This window comes from Embiotoca jacksoni, unplaced genomic scaffold (assembly GCF_022577435.1).
Source record: "Embiotoca jacksoni isolate LCO1_2020_lvr unplaced genomic scaffold, fEmbJac1.0.p SCAF_8, whole genome shotgun sequence".
Taxonomy (NCBI): domain Eukaryota; kingdom Metazoa; phylum Chordata; class Actinopteri; family Embiotocidae; genus Embiotoca; species Embiotoca jacksoni.
In genome coordinates this window covers 12,840,560-12,861,904 of record NW_027185436.1, presented here as the reverse complement: position 1 = coordinate 12,861,904, position 21,345 = coordinate 12,840,560, and the positions used below count along the sequence as shown (strand labels likewise).

General features: G+C 39.9%; 7 protein-coding genes across 9 annotated transcripts; 5 read left to right on the top strand and 2 right to left on the bottom strand.

Moving 5' to 3' along the window:
- Positions 1–39: 39 nt before the first annotated feature.
- pxmp2 (peroxisomal membrane protein 2) lies at positions 40–12,536 on the bottom strand. 2 transcript variants are annotated; one of them, XM_069139230.1, is made up of 5 exons: positions 12,353–12,536; positions 11,804–11,926; positions 11,409–11,571; positions 284–403; positions 40–172 (listed from the first exon to the last, which is right to left on the bottom strand). In XM_069139230.1, exons 1-5 carry the CDS (start codon positions 12,460–12,462, stop codon positions 104–106), a joined length of 585 nt encoding a protein of 194 aa, XP_068995331.1. In that variant the 5' UTR covers positions 12,463–12,536; the 3' UTR covers positions 40–103. The 2 variants fall into 2 exon arrangements, with proteins under 2 accessions (XP_068995331.1, XP_068995330.1); XM_069139229.1 differs by lacking the exons at positions 40–172; positions 284–403 and adding exons at positions 10,157–10,503; positions 10,615–10,734 and having other exon boundaries at positions 12,353–12,532.
- LOC138191567 (glutamyl-tRNA(Gln) amidotransferase subunit C, mitochondrial-like) lies at positions 462–2,538 on the top strand. The gene is made up of 5 exons (XM_069138457.1): positions 462–472; positions 814–892; positions 1,716–1,885; positions 2,014–2,117; positions 2,282–2,538. The coding sequence occupies exons 1-5, from the start codon at positions 462–464 to the stop codon at positions 2,341–2,343; spliced, it is 426 nt and encodes a 141-aa protein (XP_068994558.1). The 3' UTR covers positions 2,344–2,538.
- Positions 3,743–4,672, top strand: LOC138191947 (polyubiquitin-like). The gene is made up of 2 exons (XM_069139051.1): positions 3,743–3,849; positions 3,953–4,672. The coding sequence occupies exon 2, from the start codon at positions 3,965–3,967 to the stop codon at positions 4,430–4,432; it is 468 nt and encodes a 155-aa protein (XP_068995152.1). The 5' UTR covers positions 3,743–3,849; positions 3,953–3,964; the 3' UTR covers positions 4,433–4,672.
- On the top strand, positions 7,020–7,733 carry LOC138191597 (glutamyl-tRNA(Gln) amidotransferase subunit C, mitochondrial-like). Its single transcript, XM_069138499.1, has 3 exons — positions 7,020–7,156; positions 7,285–7,388; positions 7,558–7,733. Exons 1-3 carry the CDS (start codon positions 7,020–7,022, stop codon positions 7,617–7,619), a joined length of 303 nt encoding a protein of 100 aa, XP_068994600.1. The 3' UTR covers positions 7,620–7,733.
- LOC138192053 (polyubiquitin-like) lies at positions 9,018–9,962 on the top strand. The gene is made up of 2 exons (XM_069139232.1): positions 9,018–9,138; positions 9,241–9,962. Exon 2 carries the CDS (start codon positions 9,253–9,255, stop codon positions 9,718–9,720), a length of 468 nt encoding a protein of 155 aa, XP_068995333.1. The 5' UTR covers positions 9,018–9,138; positions 9,241–9,252; the 3' UTR covers positions 9,721–9,962.
- Positions 12,537–13,759: 1,223 nt separating the features above from the next.
- Positions 13,760–18,268, bottom strand: unga (uracil DNA glycosylase a). 2 transcript variants are annotated; one of them, XM_069139005.1, is made up of 7 exons: positions 18,051–18,268; positions 17,535–17,735; positions 17,358–17,453; positions 15,973–16,070; positions 15,579–15,667; positions 14,316–14,494; positions 13,760–14,226 (listed from the first exon to the last, which is right to left on the bottom strand). In XM_069139005.1, the coding sequence occupies exons 1-7, from the start codon at positions 18,147–18,149 to the stop codon at positions 14,086–14,088; spliced, it is 903 nt and encodes a 300-aa protein (XP_068995106.1). In that variant the 5' UTR covers positions 18,150–18,268; the 3' UTR covers positions 13,760–14,085. The 2 variants fall into 2 exon arrangements, with proteins under 2 accessions (XP_068995106.1, XP_068995105.1); XM_069139004.1 differs by lacking the exon at positions 18,051–18,268 and having other exon boundaries at positions 17,535–17,932.
- On the top strand, positions 17,679–20,631 carry alkbh2 (alkB homolog 2, alpha-ketoglutarate dependent dioxygenase). The gene is made up of 4 exons (XM_069139006.1): positions 17,679–17,773; positions 18,686–19,019; positions 19,100–19,298; positions 19,385–20,631. The coding sequence occupies exons 2-4, from the start codon at positions 18,743–18,745 to the stop codon at positions 19,692–19,694; spliced, it is 786 nt and encodes a 261-aa protein (XP_068995107.1). The 5' UTR covers positions 17,679–17,773; positions 18,686–18,742; the 3' UTR covers positions 19,695–20,631.
- The last annotated feature ends 714 nt before the right edge of the window (positions 20,632–21,345 follow it).

Below are 21,345 nucleotides of genomic sequence, written 5' to 3'. Positions count from 1 at the left end.
TGGAGATTAGGAACAGGTTAACAGTAGAGATAAACAGCCTTCTTGTATCATCTCTGTCCTCTGGCGTCCACATTCGTTTTCTGTGAGGAAATCTTCAGAAGCATCATTTCCTCACAGACGCAAGGTAGGCGTACCAAAATAAAGCGATCGTGTTGGCAAACAGCACTCGGAACTGAACACAAAGATACAGGAACACAAAGAGGAGAAATAACCATTACAAGTGGTGTCAGTATGTGACTCATCATTTGTTTTTATGACAGGATGACAGTGACCTGTGAAATACCTGAACAGGCACAAAGTTGATGTTTATGAACTGGAACGGGGTCCAAACTTTCCAGTTCATCTTCAGAGCGGTCCAGTAACTTTTTCTCATCTTATTCTCAAAGTCTTCCCACCCTTTAGCCTGAAGATGGTTCAGAATGATTATACATCTACAATTGTCTCACATCCTTTGTATAAAAATGTTTATAAGGTGTTAAATGTTGTATTTCATACACAAAGACATGGCAGTAAAAACTACAGTAAATCTCCAGGTTAAAACTGAATCTTCACCAATTTTGCACATTCAAGTTTTCATTAAAGACAAGAAAAAAAAATATGCCAAATATTTCTGTTTCCAGCCTCTAAAACGAGAAGATTTCCCGCTTTTATTTGTTGAAATATCATTTTAAATATTTTTGGGTATTTGGAGTTTTCATTGAACAAAACAATACATTTAAAGATGTTACGTTTTGATGGGCTTTTTTTTTTATTAATTTTTTCATTTCATAGAATAGACGATTAATTAAAAAAAATAAAAAATGTACATGCCAGCCTTGTCACCTGGTTATCTCTTCTACAGGTACCAAAGGTTCCAACATGGGAACCAGTGCCAGAGGACCAGCTTCCACAGGTAACATCCTCATGACTCGGTGCACGTGGTGACCCAACGCGTTGAAATTCATGTCAGATTTGAGATATTTAGATCTGGTTTATAAAACAGTTAGGTGTCCAGACTAAAACACATTTAGCTTGTTGCAATCCTTCCTCCTGTTGGCACTGGTTTTTAAAAGATCCATTTCTAATGCACTGTCCTCGTGATGATGATAAGTGATGGAGGGGGAAATCCCCAGTCCTCACTGCATGGAAAAATGTATCCAGAGGTTTGGTTGTTGCAATCTCCAAGGATATTTGCCAACACACACACGCACACGCACACAAAACTAGAATTTGATGTAGAATGTGCATTGCCCCTCAGAGGATGAGTCAGATGAAAATCTTGATATATTCTTATTGCAGTGGGCAGGAATGACTTTCCTTATTACAGAGCAGCTCAAGGAGCCTCTGACTGAAAACACTCTCCTGTCTGGGATGTGAAGTTTTGTCTATAATGTTGAGCAGTTTGTGCAACATCCTACTCTCAACATTCAACTCTCAGCACACACACAGCCTGCTGTCTTTATAAGCTTTTTCAGATTGTTAGTGTCACTGGATGCGATGCTGCTGTCCCAGCAGATGTCTGCAAAGAAAACTGCACTTAAACAACAGACTGATTGCAGATGAGTAAAGGTCAGACATTGTGAGTCATGACAGCATTTGGTGATAACAAAAAAAAAAAATCAATGGATTAATTATTTTATTCAGTGATTAGGCACACGCCAAGAAATTTAAAATTCAGGTTGGAAAGAAGCTGGCACACAACCAGTTTCTATATAACACATTACTGATTTTTCCAGCCTGCCCAAATCCCTGCTGACCTGGTGGACAAACTGGAGCGACTGGCCTTGGTTGATTTCCGCACCAAACAGGGACTGTCTTGTTTGGAGAAAGCCGTACGGTTCGCAGATCAGCTTCATGTTGTCGACACGTCAAGAGTTGAACCAATGGATTCCGTGCTGGAGGACAGGTGCGGCCCGGACGGCGAAAAATAGCTCATGAGCCTTTTCATCATCACACCTCAATGAGATGCTCCACTTCAGACTCCTGCGAAGTTTACTGTTTGAACGTGGTTGTGTTTCCTCCGTGCTCATTCAGGGCCTTATACCTGAGGGACGATGCACTGATGGAAGGTGACTATGCAGAGGAACTGCTGCAGCTGTCAAAAAACACTGTTGAAGAATATTTTGTGGCGCCGCCAGGTAAGAAAATCCCTGCATGGATTTATTTTTAAGTATTAGTGCTGATTTAATGAGACGATAAATTAATAAAATGAAGGATAACTACATTTTTCATCATGTTTATTTTTGGGGACATTTGCAGGATCACTAACTGATTTTTTTTTTTTTTTTTTTTCCTACCACAGGAAATATTCCTCTACCTAAGCGTGAGGAGAGGGCTGTCATGCTGAAACACTCAGAGTTGTGATGCTTGTGAATGTGTGCTTGATATTTATTACTGGGTGTGTCTTTCAATACAAACATTACGTGTCTGATCTGTTGGGTGAGGCCAAGATAGGAAACCACCTTGGAAAAAGTTATTTCAGGTATCAAGCAGGTTTCATATGTTCTGAAACCAAACAAAATAAAAAGCTTCTCGTCATAGATTTAACAGGTTTTCAGTTTCATCCAACACTTGATTTTAGTTTCGCTATCATTTTTTTTGAAAATGATGAGTCAGTAATACTTTGATAGCCTGTGTAATGAGGAAATTCCAGGTAATGGGAGTGTTTTGTTTTGATTTGGAGTTATGGAAAGTAATTAAGTGCATTTACTCGAGTACTATACTTATATACAGTTTTGAGATGCTTTGCTTGAGAATTTTTGTTGTACGTCGTTATACTTTAGCTTCAATACCTGTATAGTATCTGAGTGACAATTTATTTTTCAGATCAAGATTTTAATTTTGTAACATTTATTTTTGTAGTTGCAACCTTTTTTCACAGATACGTGGTTTGCATTTCCACTAAAGAGTGACACCTCCCCCTCTAAAGTTCCCGATAGTCTCCAAGTCCAAAAAATGTATATGAATTTTTTTTAGCAAATCTTTGTTTTTCTTCTCCAACATTTGTCATTTCAGGACCCCTCAGAGTTTCCCGGGGACCCTTTAAAGGGGACACACTCTTGTATAAAATGTTTAAAACTGGCTTCACCTTGAGGAACTGCAGCAGTAAAATACTGCTTCTACATTACTGCATCAAATAAAGTTATATGTCAGTCATAGAGCACATTTTTACATGTTTAATGTGATACTTTAAGAACATTTAGTTATTTATGCACTTAGGATTTTGTATACCAACTTTTAATTGAGTATTTTTGGGGGGGAGGGGGGGGGTGATCTCAGTACCTCCACCGTTGTTGATTTGTTATTTGCATGATGGCCTGTATGTGTTCTCAGTGTATTGTTGTCTACTGCTGTTTAAAAATCCTTATCGATAATCTGCATAATATTTTGTCTTTCTGCTTTGTTTCCATAAACATGATCTTAACAAGCAACTAATAGATTTTGATATGTTTGTCAGTCACTAATCTGATGAAATGATTCGGCCTGTCCTCATTGGAACTAGACTGTCCTGTCTTGAGGTGAGTCGGCTGTAAATGTACTTTTCCATCGAGCTTGTACAGCTGTTTGTCCTCTTCCCCACAAGTCCCATCAACCTGTTCGGTGGTGATTCATGGACAGGCCACGAGACAGCGACAGAAATGACCTAAATATCAAGCCCTGATTGTATCAGTCATGTTTGGAGAATAGAAACCGAAAGCTGAGAAGGCAGAGAGGGAAAACGAACCCTACGTGAAGGGGAGGGTGTTGATCAGCTGAGACGTCCTCTATATAAACTGGTGAGCTGAGACTTCGAAAACAGCTGCAACTGAGCATCTTTTTGAACACTTCAAGTTTCTGGAGACTTTTATCGTTTATAAAAAGCACCAACAGGTAAGTGGTTGTCCTCATCAAACTCTGTGATAATTGTTAGAAAGGACTTTTTCCTGTGTGGATGTTTTTTTTATTTTTATATATATTTTGAACAATATTTCAGATCGTGTGGAACATGGATCTAATCATCACCATGCTCGATGGGAGGCAACAATCACTGAGGGTGCAGCCGCAGGACACGGTTGCCTCTCTGAAGACACGCATCCAAGACGCACTGGGAGTCCCTACTTATAAGCAGAAGCTGGTTTTTGACAACGGGCAGAGGACAACTCTGAGCGACGAGTCCAAGCCGATCTGCTCCTACGGATTACAGTCCGGCTCCCGGGTGTCTCTGCTGGTCACCGAGCCCGCCACCATCCAGGTCTTCCTAAAAAAAATTGATGGAAAGATCAGCACCTATGACATTAAACCCGAAATGACTGTGGACGACTTCAAGACCAAAGTCCAGCACAGAGAGGGGGTCCAGGTGAGCCAGCAGAGACTCATTCACAACAGCCGGGATATGATGACCGGCACACTGGCCGACTACGATGTCAAGGAGCACAGCACCATCCACATGACTGCCCGTCTGAGAGGAGGCTGAGGACACTTTCACATCCAGAAAGTTAATCTGCATTCTTTTATTTACCGTTAATTTCGATCAAACAGTTTGATGCAAAATGTTTTTATTTATTAGTATTTTTATTTTAAAAAACAATACATTCCTTGATGAGTAAAGCTGTTTTTGAAATACAGATATATTAAACACAACACACAGCATGTAATTTTGTTTTCACAAATACATGTTTCAAAAAAAAAATAAACGTTCCAATGGTTAAAGTTATATGTGTCGTCATGTGGTTATTGCTGTGCCTTTTCTCACCTCAGGGGGGCGACTTTTTTTCTTTACTGATCACAACCACAGAAAGGAACAACAAAAAGCATTGTAAGTTATATGTGTCGTCATGTTGTTATTACTGTGCCTTTTCTCACCTCACGGGGGCGATACAGATCACAACCACAAAAAGGAACAACACAAAGCATTGTATATTTATTAATCCAAAATTCATAACAGACTGTCTCAAACATATAATTCAAGTTTTATTATTAGATCTTGCAAGCCTTTGGCAACGCTCTGTAAACTTGTATTATAGCACTAAAAAAAAAAATAATAACTGGCAAAATCCATCACACAACAATAACACTGTTGTCTGTGTTCTTGGTTGTTTGTATATAACATATATATATATATATATATACTGTACTGTATATACTGTATATGCTGTGCATTTTATATTTTATATTTTTACTGCTATTTTTCTATTTTTCTATTATTATTTATTGCTTCCTGTATGCTGCTGTAGCGAAAAAAAAAAATTCCCCTCGGGGATTAATAAAGTAACTACCTAACCTAACCTCACCTAACCTAACCTAACCTAGCAGCATGCTACCCGTTGTACAGAGTTAATCAGAAGAGCCACTATATGTGAGGAATGATTATGGAGATTAGGAACAGGTTAACAGCAGCACAATAAACAGCCTTCTTGTATCATCTCTGTCCTCTGGCGTCCACATTCGTTTTCTGTGAGAAAATCTTCGGAAGCATCATTTCCTCACAGACGCAAGGTAGGCGTACCAAAATAAAGCGATCGTGTTGGCAAACAGCACTCGGAACTGAACACAAAGATACAGGAACACAAAGAGGAGAAATAACCATTACAAGTGGTGTCAGTATGTGACTCATCATTTGTTTTTATGACAGGATGACAGTGACCTGTGAAATACCTGAACAGGCACAAAGTTGATGTTTATGAACTGGAATGGGGTCCAAACTTTCCAGTTCATCTTCAGAGCGGTCCAGTAACTTTTTCTCATCTTATTCTCAAAGTCTTCTCACCCTTTAGCCTGAAGATGGTTCAGAATAATTATACATCTACAATTGTCTCACATCCTTTGTATAAAAATGTTTATAAGGTGTTAAATGTTGTATTTGATACACAAAGACACGGCAGTAAAAACTACAGTAAATCTCCAGGTTAAAACTGAATCTTCACCAATTTTGCACATTCAAGTTTTCATTAAAGACAAGAAAAAAATTGCCAAATATTTCTGATTCCAGCCTCTAAAACGAGAAGATTTCCCGCTTTTATTTGTTGAAATATCATTCTAAATATTTTTGGGTATTTGGAGTTTTCTTTGAACAAAACAATACATTTAAAGATGTTACATTTTGATGGGCTTTTTTTTTATTCATTTTTTTCATTTCATAGAATAGACGATTAATAAAAAAATTTAAAAAAAATGTACATGCCAGCCTTGTCACCTGGTTATCTCTTCTACAGGTACCAAAGGTTCCAACATGGGAACCAGTGCCAGAGGACCAGCTTCCACAGGTAACATCCTCATGACTCAGTGCACGTGGTGACCCAACGCGTTGAAATTCATGTCAGATTTGAGATATTTAGATCTGGTTTATAAAATAGTCAGGTGTCCAGACTAAAACACATTTAGCTTGTTGCAATCCTTCCTCCTGTTGGCACTGGTTTTTAAAAGATCCATTTCTAATGCACTGTCCTCGTGATGATGATAAGTGATGGAGGGGGAAATCCCCAGTCCTCACTGCATGGAAAAATGTATCCAGAGGTTTGGTTGTTGCAATCTCCAAGGATATTTGCCAACACACACACGCACACGCACACAAAACTAGAATTTGATGTAGAATGTGCATTGCCCCTCAGAGGATGAGTCAGATGAAAATCTTGATATATTCTTATTGCAGTGGGCAGGAATGACTTTCCTTATTACAGAACAGCTCAAGGAGCCTCTGACTGAAAACACTCTCCTGTCTGGGATGTGAAGTTTTGTCGATAATGTTGAGCAGTTTGTGCAACATCCTACTCTCAACATTCAATTCTCACCACACACACAGCCTGCTGTCTTTATAAGCTTTTTCAGATTGTTAGTGTCACTGGATGCGATGCTGCTGTCCCAGCAGATGTCTGCAAAGAAAACTGCATTTAAACAACAGACTGGTTGCAGATATGAAATATTTTGCTGCACACATTAATAGACCTAAGCCTCCTTAAGAAGTGGCACCTGCACCAACACAAAATCTCAGCAGAGATATCAAAAGAGTAAAGGTCAGACATTGTGAGTCATAACAGCATTTGGTGACAACAAAAAAAAAATCAATGGAGCGACTGGCCTTGGTTGATTTCCGCACCAAACAGGGACTGTCTTGTTTGGAGAAAGCCGTACGGTTCGCAGATCAGCTTCATGTTGTCGACACGTCAAGAGTTGAACCAATGGATTCCGTGCTGGAGGACAGGTGCGGCCCGGACGGCGAAAAATAGCTCATGAGCCTTTTCATCATCACACCTCAATGAGATGCTCCACTTCAGACTCCTGTGAAGTTTACTGTTTGAACGTGGTTGTGTTTCCTCCGTGCTCATTCAGGGCCTTATACCTGAGGGACGATGCACTGATGGAAGGTGACTGTGCAGAGGAACTGCTGCAGCTGTCAAAAAACACTGTTGAAGAATATTTTGTGGCGCCGCCAGGTAAGAAAATCCCTGCATGGATTTATTTTTAAGTATTAGTGCTGATTTAATGAGACAATAAATTAATAAAATGAAAGATAACTACATTTTTCATCATGTTTATTTTTGGGGGCATTTGCAGGATCACTAACTGATTTTTTTTTTATTTTTTTTTTTTTTCCTACCACAGGAAATATTCCTCTACCTAAGCGTGAGGAGAGGGCTGTCATGCTGAAACACTCAGAGTTGTGATGCTTGTGAATGTGTGCTTGATATTTATTACTGGGTGTGTCTTTCAATACAAACATTACGTGTCTGATCTGTTGGGTGAGGCCAAGATAGGAAACCACCTTGGAAAAAGTTATTTCAGGTATCCAGCAGGTTTCACATGTTCTGAAACCAAACAAAATAAAAAGCTTCTCGTCATAGATTTAACAGGTTTTCAGTTTCATCTAACACTTGATTTTAGTTTTGCTATAATTTTTTTGAAAATGATGAGTCAGTAATACATTGATAGCCTGTGTGATAAGGAAATTCCAGGTAATGGGAGTGCTTTGTTTTGATTTGGAGTTATGGAAAGTAATTAAGTGCATTTACTTGAGTACTGTACTTGTATACAGTTTTGAGATGCTTGATTTGAGTATTTTTGTTGTACGTCGTTATACTTTAGCTTCAATACCTGTACAATATCTGAGTGACAATTTATTTTTCAGATCAAGATTTTAATTTTGTAACATTTATTTTTGTAGTTGCAACCTTTTTTCACAGATACGTGGTTTGCATTTACACTGAAGAGTGACACCTCCCCCTCTAAAGTTCCCGATAGTCTCCAAGTCCAAAAAATGTATATGAATTTTTTTTTAGCAAATCTTTGTTTTTCTTCTCCACAATTTATCATTTCAGGACCCCTCAGAGTTTCCCGGGGACCCTTTAAAGGGGACACACTCTTGTATAAAATGTTTCAAACTGGCTTCACCTTGAGGAACTGCAGCAGTAAAATACTGCTTCTACATTACTGCATCAAATAAAGTTATATGTCAGTCATAGAGCACATTTTTACATGTTTAATGTGATACTTTAAGAACATTTAGTTATTTATGCACTTAGGATTTTGTATACCAACTTTTAATTGAGTATTTGTTTGGGGGCGGGGGGATCTCAGTACTTCCACCATTGTTGATTTGTTATTTGCATGATGGCCTGTATGTGTTCTCAGTGTATTGTTGTCTACTGCTGTTTAAAAATCCTTATCGATAATCTGCATAATATTTTGTCTTTCTGTTTTGTTTCCATAAACATGATCTTAACAAGCAACTAATAGATTTTGATATGTTTGTCAGTCACTAATCTGATGAAATGATTCGGCCTGTCCTCATTGGAACTAGACTGTCCTGTCTTGAGGTGAGTCGGCTGTAAATGTACTTTTCCATCGAGCTTGTACAGCTGTTTGTCCTCTTCCCCACAAGTCCCATCAACCTGTTCGGTGGTGATTCATGGACAGGCCACGAGACAGCGACAGAAATTACCTAAATATCAAGCCCTGATTGTGTCAGTCATGTTTGGAGAATAGAAACCGAAAGCTGAGAAGGCAGAGAGGGAAAACGAACCCTAAGTGAAGGGGAGGGTGTTGATCAGCTGAGACGTCCTCTATATAAACTGGTGAGCTGAGACTTCGAAAACAGCTGAGACTTCGAAAACAGCTGCAACTGAGCATCTTTTTGAACACTTCAAGTTTCCGGAGACTATTATCGTTCATAAAAAGCACCAACAGGTAAGTGGTTGTCCTCATCAAACTCTGTGATAATTGTTAGAAATGACTTTTTCCTGTGTGGATGTTTTTTTATTTTTATATATATTTTGAACAATATTTCAGATCGTGTGGAACATGGATCTAATCATCACCATGCTCAATGGGAAGCAACAATCACTGAGGGTGCAGCCGCAGGACACGGTTGCCTCTCTGAAGACACGCATCCAAGACGCACTGGGAGTCCCTACTTATAGGCAGAAGCTGGTTTTTGACAACGGGCAGAGGACAACTCTGAGCGACGAGTCCAAGCCGATCTGCTCCTACGGATTACAGTCCGGCTCCCGGGTGTCTCTGCTGGTCACCGAGCCCGCCACCATCCAGGTCTTCCTCAAAAAAATTGATGGAAAGATCAGTACCTATGACATTAAACCCGAAATGACTGTGGACGACTTCAAGACCAAAGTCCAGCACAGAGAGGGGGTCCAGGTGAGCCAGCAGAGACTCATTCACAACAGCCGGGATATGATGACCGGCACACTGGCCGACTACGATGTCAAGGAGCACAGCACCATCCACATGACTGCCCGTCTGAGAGGAGGCTGAGGACACTTTCACATCCAGAAAGTTAATCTGCATTCTTTTATTTACCGTTAATTTTGATCAAACAGCTTGATACAAAATGTTTTTATTTATTAGTATTTTTATTTTAAAAAAAACAATACATTCCTTGATGAGTAAAGCTGTTTTTGAAATACAGATATATTAAACACAACACACAGCATGTAATTTTGTTTTCACAAATACATGTTTCAAAAAAAAAATAAACGTTCCAATGGTTAAAGTTATATGTGTCGTCATGTGGTTATTGCTGTGCCTTTTCTCACCTCAGGGGGGCGACTTTTTTTCTTTACTGATCACAACCACAGAAAGGAACAACAAAAAGCATTGTAAGTTATATGTGTCGTCATGTTGTTATTACTGTGCCTTTTCTCACCTCACGGGGGCGATACAGATCACAACCACAAAAAGGAACAACACAAAGCATTGTATATTTATTAATCCAAAATTCATAACAGACTGTCTCAAACATATAATTCAAGTTTTATTATTAGATCTTGCAAGCCTTTGGCAGCGCTCTGTAAACTTGTATTATAGCAGCATGTCTGTTGTACAGAGTTAATCAGAAGAGCCACTATATGTGAGAAATGATTATGGAGATTAGGAACAGGTTAACAGCAGCACAATAAACAGCCTTCTTGTATCATCTCTGTCCTCTGGCGTCCACATTCGTTTTCTGTGAGGAAATCTTCAGAAGCATCATTTCCTCACAGACGCAAGGTAGGCGTACCAAAATAAAGCGATCGTGTTGGCAAACAGCACTCGGAACTGAACACAAAGATACAGGAACACAAAGAGGAGAAATAACCATTACAAGTGGTGTCAGTATGTGACTCATCATTTGTTTTTATGACAGGATGACAGTGACCTGTGAAATACCTGAACAGGCACAAAGTTGATGTTTATGAACTGGAACGGGGTCCAAACTTTCCAGTTCATCTTCAGAGCGGTCCAGTAACTTTTTCTCATCTTATTCTCAAAGTCTTCCCACCCTTTAGCCTGAAGATGGTTCAGAATGATTATACATCTACAATTGTCTCACATCCTTTGTATAAAAATGTATTTGGAGTTTTCATTGAACAAAACAATACATTTGAAGATGTCAGGTTTTGATGGGCTTTTTTTTTTTTAAATTATTTTTTTATTTTATAGAATAGACGATTAATAAAAAAAACAAAAAACAAAACAGTTTAATCTGAAATAAAAACCAGCATTATTTATAGCCCTTATGTCAAACTGCATGATGGGAAGAGTGTCATTCAACATATTGAGTATAGGTTATATTATAGTACCAGGCAGATTTTTGGACACACCATTGATGATGAGGCTGGTGTTTACTACAAGAAATCTAAAAATTAAAACACATTTTTGCTTTAGTTACACTTTTTTCTACTTTTGACAAAACTCCATGTATAAGTTTCATAGATTTGATGTCACAGCGTTGTTCTACAAAGTAGGAAACAGTAAAGTTAAAGCAAAAAACCCTGAATGAGTCGGTGTGCTCAAACTTTTAACTGGTATTATTGGGGCTAAAGATTAGGATGCTTTAGCCTCTGCTGCAGGAACTTTGACCTTTCTTTTCTTTAAAAATCTTGTCTCCCCCCATTTTGCAAATTGCTGGTGTTCACCTTTATTGAGATAATTTAGAGGGGCAGTTTTGTGAGATTACCCACCTCCAGGATGTTCATAACAAAGTAGAAAAGGAGCAGAAAGCCTGGGGCAAAGATGAGCCGATCCAGAAGCAGCCGTTTGACTATACAGTACGGGTCTGTGGTGGGCATCCACACCTCCATCAGCTGGTAAAAGATATGGCTCACAGGTCCTGTAATAAACAACCTGCAACAGGCAACAAGGCATAATATAACATATTATATTACATACATTAGTAAATACATAAGTACATGGTTGAGCCAACAGCTCACATGTAAGGTGGAGATCAATTTTAATATACAAAGACTATAACAGGGAGTAGTTTGTCCTGTCTATAGATACTATCACTGAGAGTAATTATGTTGAGCCTTGTTGGACACTGTCTCATTATTTAGTCCTTTTTTACATAAAATCTCACCCATAAATGGCATAGCGTGTTGCTCCGGCCAACTCGATCTCGTTGACCAAGCCTCCATTTTTGGTCCTTTTTCTTGCCTCCAAAATCTGAGACAGAACATTTCCTAAAGCTGAAAGGATGCCACTGAAAGTAACACGCACGCACGCACACGCGCGCGCACACACACACACACACACACACACACACACACATACACACACACACACACACACACACACACACACAATGTCAGTATGTAACAGGTGAATTCACATGCAGAGGTTGTCTGGTCACTTTAAAATCAGTGTCATAAACTCGTTAGGGGAGGTCCTGCGGGTACATGCTGATTGGTTAAAACCAGAGCGCTGTGCCTGAAAGCCAGTCTGAGCTCAGTGCAAACAAAGTGATCTAAAAGATGTACATACAACAAACAAACAAACGCAAACTGGTGTAAGTGTAGAAAACAGCGTACTAATCTTAAACCGCATTGGATTAAGTTCCTCAGGCAGTAAGTAAGAATTTATCATTTTTGGGTGTCAAACTGAGGAAACTCGTCAGCAAACTACCGACCTGGTTACAGACTTTGTGAGGATGGGGTATTTCTTCAGAAGAACCAGATACTGCTGCAGGAAACGTAAATGTAAGGACGCATCCCGGATAGGCCGACTCTCCACGGGCATTGTCACTTCTTTAACTGTACAAACATTACCACTCCAAAACTGACAGGGGCGAGTTGGGAAAAGGAACCCACGCCGCGCTTCCTGTCGACGTTACTGCGTCAATGGTGGAGCCGCGCCCCGACGTCGTCCTCAAAACGGACGTAATGTTTTTAATCATCAACGTCAAAGAACTTTAAAACACTTACATGTCGAACAGCACAAAAAAAAAACGAATTACAGTAATTTAGGTAATAGTAGTTTCCCCAAGAGAAAATTAAATTGCAGAGTGGGAACATCAAGAAAAGTGCACCATAAAAAAACAATATGATTATTGTAACTATATATCGACATTAACTTTAATAGTCCAATTACACAATGACACAAACACATTTATTGGATTTCTTTTTTTCCCACAGTCTAAGCATAGGAGGTTGTATTTGAAACATACTGTATTCCACTGGTATTGCTGCAGCAGTAGTAGAAAAAGTATTCAGATCCTTTAAGAAAAAAAGGACCAATACAGCAATGTAAAAATAGTTCATTTCAAGTAAGAGTTGTACATGGAAAATGCAGCAAAATGTATTCAAGACTGAAGTCCCTCTGATATATCATTATCTATGACATCAATAGATTATTAATAGATAAATACATAGATGTCAAATCTTCAACAGAAACTAAAGCTGTCAAATATATGTAGTGAAGTGAAAAGTACAATATTTCCCTCTGAATTGTAATGAAGTGAAAATATAAAGTAACATCAGATGGAAACAATAAAGTACAAGTATCTCAAAATTGTACTTAATTACAGGACTTCAGTAAATGTACTTTACACAACATATAACTGCAAACTGACACTGAAAACGATGAATGAGAAGTTATTAGGAATAAAGAAATCACCCTGCAACAACTCCAGGATGTTTCATTACAGTGACTTTGACTTTTTTTGTTTTTATGGCTTAACAGCAGTTATTTTGTAGCCTACCTTTAATATGTAAAGTTGAAAGTGTGGTCACATTAAGTACAGTATCTAAGAACAATGTTTACTGCATTTAATTTTCCAGCAACTTTATACTTCTCAACATTTAAGGAGAAAATACTTGTAGTTGATTTACAAGTTAAGATTTTACAAAACATGTGAACAGGTTTTTGTTTTGTTTTTCTTTCAAATTTGGTGAATTCAAATCCACCAAATTGAGGCCAGAGTTACCCAGAAATTCAGTAGTGGACTATTGACCGCAGCTGCTGCATTATGGATGTCAGAGGACGTTGGCAAATCACATTTCAGACCATTTTTTCAGAGACAAAAAAATACTGCATCCACTTTTTGGAACCACTTTAATAGAGCCAACATTTCAGTAAAAAAAAAAAGTAAAGAAGGAAACTTTAATGTGTAAACTGAAAAGGCCAATATCTACACAAACATATTTACAACACTGAAACCATCAAGGGCAGGTGATACAAATATGCATTAAAACAGTTTGAGGGAGAACATTTGTATGGAACAAACTGCCAACATGAACTCTTTTATATATATAAAAAAAAATGCACATACTACTGCTGAAATAGGAAGTAAAAAAAGCTTATGGGTGGGTTTTGGTCTGTAGTTAATCAACACGTACTAGAAAACCTAACTTGCATTGCAATTTAAAGTGCCTTCCAGTCTATGGGGGACTTTCCAGATTTCTTTAGCAGCTCGTTGGCCTTTGAGAAATGCCTGCACCCAAAATATCCTCTATGAGCAGACAGCGGAGAAGGATGCACAGTCTGCAGGACGTGGTGGCGATTCTATAAATAGAGTATAAAACTTAGCATGAAAAACACATAATAATACATTTATGTGGAAATTGTTTACATCAAAACAAGTGTAGACCCACCCTGTTTATAGCAGCTCCTTTCTTCTGAGCATATGATCCCCACAGCATGAAGACGAGGCCCTCCAGGTTGTTGCTGAGCCATTGCACCACAGCGTCAGTGAAGGCCTCCCAACCTTTGTCTTTGTGGGAGTTGGCTTGGTGCGATCGGACAGTCAACACAGCGTTGAGCAAGAGGACGCCTGATGAGCGAGGTCACAGATGGACAACAAATCAGGTCTGTTAATGTCTCCGTCTTGTTGCGCAACTGTGTAAACATTGAACAGATTACATTTTTGAGCTGCACTCAAAAAAAGAACCAGGACTTGATCTGTTGCACATGAACAGAGCGCAGCACAGTAATGTGCACGAAGCAGGGGGGGAAGCTATAACCTTTGTGAGAAAGTACTCCAAGTTTTGTTGCTTGATTAAAATCAGCACTTGAGTTACACATATTTGTGTGACCAGCACGCGAGCAGAACGCCCACATCAATTTTTGTGTCAAACTCTGGAAATCGACACCAGGGGCCCGTGAAATGCTTCAGAAAGCCTAAAGCAACAAAGCAATAAGCTGGTACAGTTGTTTTCAGTGGGTGTGGTGTTTTAAAAAGGGGCAGAACATTACTGTCCAACACTGAAAAAGGCACATCAGGTCAGCGTGTAAACAAGCTGAGTTTTCTTTTAACATTCACGGGGGGGTTGCGCACCAAGCCGTCAGGATCAGACTTCCGACACAAGAGTTCTATCGTAGCGTTTGGAGGAGACTGAAGGAAAAACAATCGGTGCAAACAACCTGAACTGTGGAGTGATGACAATGGGGTTCTCCAACATGACAACACGCCCGCTCACAGTTTGGAGCGTCTCGCCTGCAACAACACCATCGTCGCTCCTCACCAGATTTGCAACTTCTGACACAAAATTTCGAATCTGCACACGTACCAGTGGTCACGGAAATATGTGTAACTTAGATGCTAATCTTGATCAAGCGACTTAACTCACAGAAGAAGGAGAAAGACGCACACCTGCACACTACCTGGACTGTTCAGTTATGTGCTCTCTCCGAACGATAGGAAGGAGTCGTGCCTAGACTCTTAAGGCCCCGACTTGGAAGGACCCACACTTCCAAAGACACATCCTTGACATTGAGACACATCAACTGACTGAGTGATAAAGTTACATCACTGGTTAGTCGAATGTTGCTACTTCCTGTCACCGTAAAAGCCCTCTAGCGTATCAAACGGGGTCCAGCCATGTACTCGGTTTTGACCTAGTTTTGTAAAAAAGTACCTTGTTTGGCCCATCCGGTCAGATCTCCATGTCCAGGGTGCTGAAATCCTTCAATATCCGAAACCAGTTCTTTGTACATGTTCTCCAAACTGGAAATGAAAAGGATCAAAGATGACCGTTGTCAAAAAAAAAACTGGCTCAACAGCACTATTGAATTTAACCCGAGTATTTGATATGTACAAGCAGGAATCAGAGAACAGAGAAGATCGACCTCTGGAGACATCAACGTGGATACATTAACAGATTTCTGACAACACATGTCCTCCCCTGAGTTCAAATGGCCATAAGAACTATATATCTTTGCTTGGACATGTAGAGAATGTTCTCAATCTAATCATGAAGAAAAAAAAAAAAGAAATTTCCTTCCATGAGAGACACTGAAAAGACTTCAAACCTGGGTGGAGGATGCACCGGTCTTTTGACACTAAAGCACAATCCATGGGCTTGGTTAGGTCCATGATACGGATCCTGGCCAAGAATCACCACTTTGACCTGGAATTAGAGACAGATCTTCAGCTGAGGCAACTGTGACAATTAATGCCAAACTAAGGCACATCTCATATAAAACACTTAACTTCTAAAGAAAGGTGATTTTCACGCAGCAGACATCATGTGCCCTGTTCATGTTCAAGACATCAAGCAACTATCTACCCAAAGAAAGAAAGAATAGCAAACCCTGATTCACTTTCCAGGTATTCATTTTAAAATGAAAATAAAACATCTTGTTGCTAATATTTTATGTTAACTCTGATTTTGCTCATTTCTGTTGGGTTATAATCTTCCATCTGTCGTCCGAGGACTCAAAGAGATGTACCGTGGTAACACAAGCAAAATGGATTTATTGGTTACAATTCAATATGCTGGCTTGAAGATGATCTTTTGGCAGATCAATGAAAAGATTACAAGAAAATGGGCCCCCTGTAACTCAGGATTATTTTGCATCTTTCTGGTCTGTTGTTAGTTGAAAACTACAACCGACGTCAGTGTTTTGTTCATATAAGAGATGAAAAGAGGCTCTATTAATTGTTTCAAAACATTCCTGCAATATCAAACATATTACTACACGAGCTACTTTAAAATATTTCAGTAAGAAAATCTGTGATGCGTTTCATTCTAGGTTATGTTAATCATTACGTAGCTGAAAAATAGGGGATCACAATTTATACTGGCAAATCTTCAACATTAAAGAATTGGGAGCAACAAATATCTGACCTCCCAGGCAGCAAAGCACTGATCCCTTGGGCCCCAGTTTGAAGTGATCGGTAACATTTCTTGATGCAAAATCAATCAAACGACTACAAGGAGACTCAAAATGACCACAAAATGACATAAAATGACCATAAACACAACTAAGTTGTAAACAACACAACTCCAGCCACATGCAACTCAATGATAAAAAAGGGTGTCGGTCTTGCTCCTCTGCAGGAGGGCTGGGGGTCCTTTTACATGTTTGTACCCAGGGGCCGTCATCTCATAATCCACCAAGCTCATATAATTTCCAAAAAGAAATGCTAAAAACAGTCATTTCAAACAGAGGCTCTGATTTTGGGGGTTCTGACCCCTTGAACTCAGTAAACTGTGGTAACTATGTGGTTAATTATTCTAACATTTTAATGTTTACTGACTCTTGTTCCAGTGAGATAAGTGATTTTGCTTTGGGTTCAGTTGGGTCTAAAAACTGAAATCACGGCCAGCCGTCATCACAGACAGTAAATAAATACAGACATCTGACAAACATTTCATAGTTTATTGCCAGACAGTGTCAAGAGTCAAACTTACATCTCGGATGTCACACGTCTGCGTCCAGGTAAAAACCTGTTCAGCAGGTGGGAACACAGTGTGGCGTTTCCTCTCCTCAGAAACAAAAGTCATCAACTGTGGCGGAGAAGTGAAGTCATTAAAACTGTTCAAAACAGCAGAGACACCGTGTGATTTTGTGATATCTCGTGTTCTCACTTGTTTAAAATAGGGCTTCCCAAACTCTGCCTTAAGTCCCAGCCTCCAGCTCTCTCCCAACCCCGGCGGTGTTTGAGCGGAAGCCAGTTTCTCCAGCGCAGCTCTCTTGTTGCGGGCGATCCGGTCCAGCTGATCCGGGGACAGAGGATCCGGAGGCGGGCTGCGCGGCTCTGGCTCCACCGCAGAGGACTTCTGCTTCTTCTGTATAATTTTAGTGTATTGAGCAAAATGCAGAGCTGGTGAGAAACGTGCTGCTGGGGGTGAAACTGGCTTTAGAAAGCGGCGGCAGAGCGGCACAAACATTCGTACTGCGTTAGCGACGTGCATCGCGTCTAACAACAGTCAGGAACGCAGTGGTGGCTGTGAACGCAGCTTGGATGAAACTGAACGCGTCGCGGGAAACCAATAACTCGTGTTTTGAATACTCTTAATAAGTGTTCTTTTAAATATTGCGTTATATTTTGATATCACAAACTACACGTGTCTTATGTTAAGTTGTGGAGAAGTGACGCTCACCGGGTCTTTTGCATCCTCCTCGGTTTTATTTAACTCCTCAGAAGCCCTCTTTTTCGAGACCGGTGAAAAAAAAGAGTTAATAGTTTTCTGTCCAATCATCCTGCTGAAAAACACTTTGGCGGTAAGTAGCCGTAAACTACCGGAGTTCACGAACTATCTGAAAAGAGCAAAACAGAAGTAGTCTCCTCGGAACGCCGAAAGTCTTCCAGCGCGATTAGAGTATTTCGCGCCTAAACACTGTGACGTAAGCAGAGTTATGATAATGAGCTAAGTTCTGTTCAAGGCAAACCACTGCGAGGTGTTTTCTGCTGCTTTTTGTGGGCACAGCAAACAGAATCCATACGACACAAACACGAGACCATTTTACATTTACTATCACACATTTGTGACATAATTTGGTGTTGTGTACGTTTTATTGAACTTTTACAAATAGTCAACTAATCGAGTGGTGATCAAAAGCAATGAATCATCTATTTTGATCAAAAGGTCCTGATTCAACAAAATATGACAAATTTATTCATAAGCAGTCAACTAACCACATGGTGATGGAATAAAGATGTGTGTTTTTTTTTTTTCTTTTGGCACATTTATTTAAAAATCCGTGTTAACATTTAGATCTTCTTTGTTTTGTCCAGGTATTAGAAATCCTCAAATTAAGCTCCTCAGAGCACTACCAACAGCAGGTTACTGCAATGGAAAAGTTTGTGGTTCCAGTACAGAATAAACGCTCTTGCGCCAATGATACCCTGAGAAGAAGTTCAAGGAAGAGGATTAAACAGGAGAAAGATGAGAGGATGAAGGAGGAGGGTAGTGAGGAAGATGACACAGCTATAGGAGAATTCTCTCATCCGGTTCCTTGGCAAAAAGTAGAGGCAGAAGGACTAGACTGTGATTATGCATTGCTCTTCTCCAAAGACGAAGCAGACCACCATTTAAAACAGCTGGAGGAGGAGGTGGTGTACTCAACAGGTACAACAGCAACCTTCTTTCTGTAAAGTTATGACAAGAAGTTCCGTTGTAGCTGAACAATTGCTTTTTTTTTGTTCCAGGGGAAGAAGCAGAGGTCCATGTGTTTGGAAAGGTGTACAATATACCAAGAAAGCAAGCAACATATGGAGATGCAGGTCTAACTTATACTTATTCTGGGGTGACACGTTCAGCCTGCCCATGGACTCCAACCTTGGAATACATTCGGGATGCTGTCACAAAAACAACAGGACAGACATTCAACTTTGTTTTGGTCAACAGGTGAGACGTTAGCCTACTTAAACGAGCTGTAAAGGCCACAGTCAGAGATAAGTTGCACTGGTGAAAATGTTGGGTCTCTCCACCAGGTACAAAGACGGGCAGGATCACATGGGTGAGCATCGTGACGACGAGAAGGAGCTGGACCCCCGCTCCTCCATCGCTTCTGTCTCTTTGGGAGCAGCACGTGACTTCATCTTCAGACACAGAGATGCTCGAGGAAAACAGAAATGCCGACAGATTGAACCGGTGAAACTGGAGCTCGCTCATGGCAGCCTGCTCCTCATGAACCCACCGACCAATACCTTCTGGTATCACACCCTCCCTGTTCGCAAGAAGGTCTTCTTGCCTCGCATTAACCTGACCTTTAGACGCATTCTACCGGACAGCAAGAAGTGAGGACAAGTCATGGCCAGGTGTAGAGTATTGACCAGTTGCACTGGTCCATCACCACTTAAGGTGTCCTGCAGCTGCTTGTATCCTTCCTGAAATTGTAATACCGCTCCATGTTTGCTGCAGTGACTTAAGTAAGGTTTGGGAGCCATCATTGTTCATATTATCTGATAATGTACAGCTGAAGTTCTGTCCTTCGTGCTCAGGCACATCAACAAACAAGTCTAAAATGTGTTTGTGAATGTATCAGTTGAATCTGAGAGACTAAATGACCCACGGTGAGATGAGTAAAGACGGTCAATTCTGACTCCGGAAGAAGAGCACAATTTCCAGTGAATCAGCAATTTAATTTAGTTTTCAGTTAAGTTTTGTGGAGCAGCCGAAATGTTAAACAAGAAGGAAACAATAAGCAATAAAATCAAAACACTTCTGAACAATTCAGTCTCTTTGAAAAATAACTGGCTCTCACTTATCACAGATCACGTTGACTAGTCAGCTGCTTGTGCTGCAGTGCAATAACCTTCTTATGTACCTTGACAGAGCAGTGAAGTAATTGTCACCGTGTGCTGATTGGAAATTAAGGCCACTTGTAAGGTTTTCAACAAGTCCCCGAAGCATTAAAGTATATTTCCTGGCCTTGGAAATCGTGGTTCGATTTACAGACCTTAACTCAAGGTCCCCTAACAATCCTTTTCCAGCGCTTTCAACCACATCTCAAGATTTCTTAAGTGGATGGAGTTTATTTAGTCAGTCTCTGAATTTGGTGCCCCTTTAAACTGAATTAAATCTAATTGAATTCTTATATTTGGTAGAAATTATTTGTTGAGGTCAAGGTCACTTCAGAAAATGGGTGTCTGATCTTAGCTCATCAAGTATAAGGCTCTTTTTTTCCCCACAAGGAAATGACCTTGCTTTAATAAGTAGAATTACTGCCCGACTACACCTACCAGTCAAGTTACACTTTAAACCCATGTCATAATAAAGGTGTTTTGTGAGGTCACCACGACCTTTCACCTTTGACCACCAAAATCTAACCAGTTCATTGTTGAGTCTGAGTGAATGAATGCACCAAATTTGAAGACATTCCCTCGAGGTGTTTCTGAGATATAACGTTGTGGATGAGACGGCCACTCTGCTGCCAGCACGGAGGTGTAATAAAACTTCGACGTGCACGTTTGTTTTTTTTTTATTACCTGAAAACAATCTCTTTTACAGATTGCACACAAATACACACAATCTCACATGAATATACATCAGTGCAAACTGCAAACATTAGGGGATTTTTCACCAGAACATTTCTCATTTTGTTGATTTCGGAGGAAACACCAGTTATCAATGTTGCATTAATACAAAATATTCAGGATAACCTGCCCACAAACTTGTAGTCATACTGCAGCTTTGACTGAGAAAAGATCACTGTTAATCTGTTTGACACCCACTCCATGCCAAATGGCCGCGACGCTTCATATTTTCAGGGAGGGTCCTAACTGGACATAAGTGGCAGCACTCGTGGTTTCACGTGTTAAAAATCCAGAGCTTTAAAGACAACATGGCACTTGAACCTCAACTGTACAACTCTGCAAATCATGACAGTGTCAAAATATAAACTTCCAACAGCTGAACTGTGTCGATTGAAACGTTACTTCCAATTCAGTTT

What these genes read in the sequence shown, in the direction of transcription:
- LOC138191567 (XM_069138457.1), top strand. An exon ending in GATTCCGTGCTGGAGGACAG is followed by an intron (nt 1,886 to 2,013) that starts GTGCGGCCCGGA and finishes GTGCTCATTCAG; the next exon opens with GGCCTTATACCTGAGGGACG. An exon ending in ATATTTTGTGGCGCCGCCAG is followed by an intron (nt 2,118 to 2,281) that starts GTAAGAAAATCC and finishes TTCCTACCACAG; the next exon opens with GAAATATTCCTCTACCTAAG.
- LOC138191947 (XM_069139051.1), top strand. Translation starts at nt 3,965, where the DNA reads ATGGATCTAATCATCACCATGCTCGATGGGAGGCAACAATCACTGAGG.
- LOC138191597 (XM_069138499.1), top strand. Translation starts at nt 7,020, where the DNA reads ATGGAGCGACTGGCCTTGGTTGATTTCCGCACCAAACAGGGACTGTCT. An exon ending in GATTCCGTGCTGGAGGACAG is followed by an intron (nt 7,157 to 7,284) that starts GTGCGGCCCGGA and finishes GTGCTCATTCAG; the next exon opens with GGCCTTATACCTGAGGGACG. An exon ending in ATATTTTGTGGCGCCGCCAG is followed by an intron (nt 7,389 to 7,557) that starts GTAAGAAAATCC and finishes TTCCTACCACAG; the next exon opens with GAAATATTCCTCTACCTAAG.
- LOC138192053 (XM_069139232.1), top strand. Translation starts at nt 9,253, where the DNA reads ATGGATCTAATCATCACCATGCTCAATGGGAAGCAACAATCACTGAGG.
- pxmp2 (XM_069139230.1), bottom strand. Translation starts at nt 12,462, where the DNA reads ATGCCCGTGGAGAGTCGGCCTATCCGGGATGCGTCCTTACATTTACGT. An exon ending in CTCACAAAGTCTGTAACCAG is followed by an intron (nt 11,927 to 12,352) that starts GTCGGTAGTTTG and finishes TGTTACTTTCAG; the next exon opens with TGGCATCCTTTCAGCTTTAG. An exon ending in ACACGCTATGCCATTTATGG is followed by an intron (nt 11,572 to 11,803) that starts GTGAGATTTTAT and finishes TGCCTGTTGCAG; the next exon opens with GTTGTTTATTACAGGACCTG.
- unga (XM_069139004.1), bottom strand. Translation starts at nt 17,861, where the DNA reads ATGCACGTCGCTAACGCAGTACGAATGTTTGTGCCGCTCTGCCGCCGC. An exon ending in CCGGTGCATCCTCCACCCAG is followed by an intron (nt 15,668 to 15,972) that starts GTTTGAAGTCTT and finishes TTTCATTTCCAG; the next exon opens with TTTGGAGAACATGTACAAAG. An exon ending in AAGGAGCTGCTATAAACAGG is followed by an intron (nt 14,227 to 14,315) that starts GTGGGTCTACAC and finishes CTCTATTTATAG; the next exon opens with AATCGCCACCACGTCCTGCA.
- alkbh2 (XM_069139006.1), top strand. Translation starts at nt 18,743, where the DNA reads ATGGAAAAGTTTGTGGTTCCAGTACAGAATAAACGCTCTTGCGCCAAT. An exon ending in GGAGGTGGTGTACTCAACAG is followed by an intron (nt 19,020 to 19,099) that starts GTACAACAGCAA and finishes TTTTTGTTCCAG; the next exon opens with GGGAAGAAGCAGAGGTCCAT. An exon ending in AACTTTGTTTTGGTCAACAG is followed by an intron (nt 19,299 to 19,384) that starts GTGAGACGTTAG and finishes TCTCTCCACCAG; the next exon opens with GTACAAAGACGGGCAGGATC.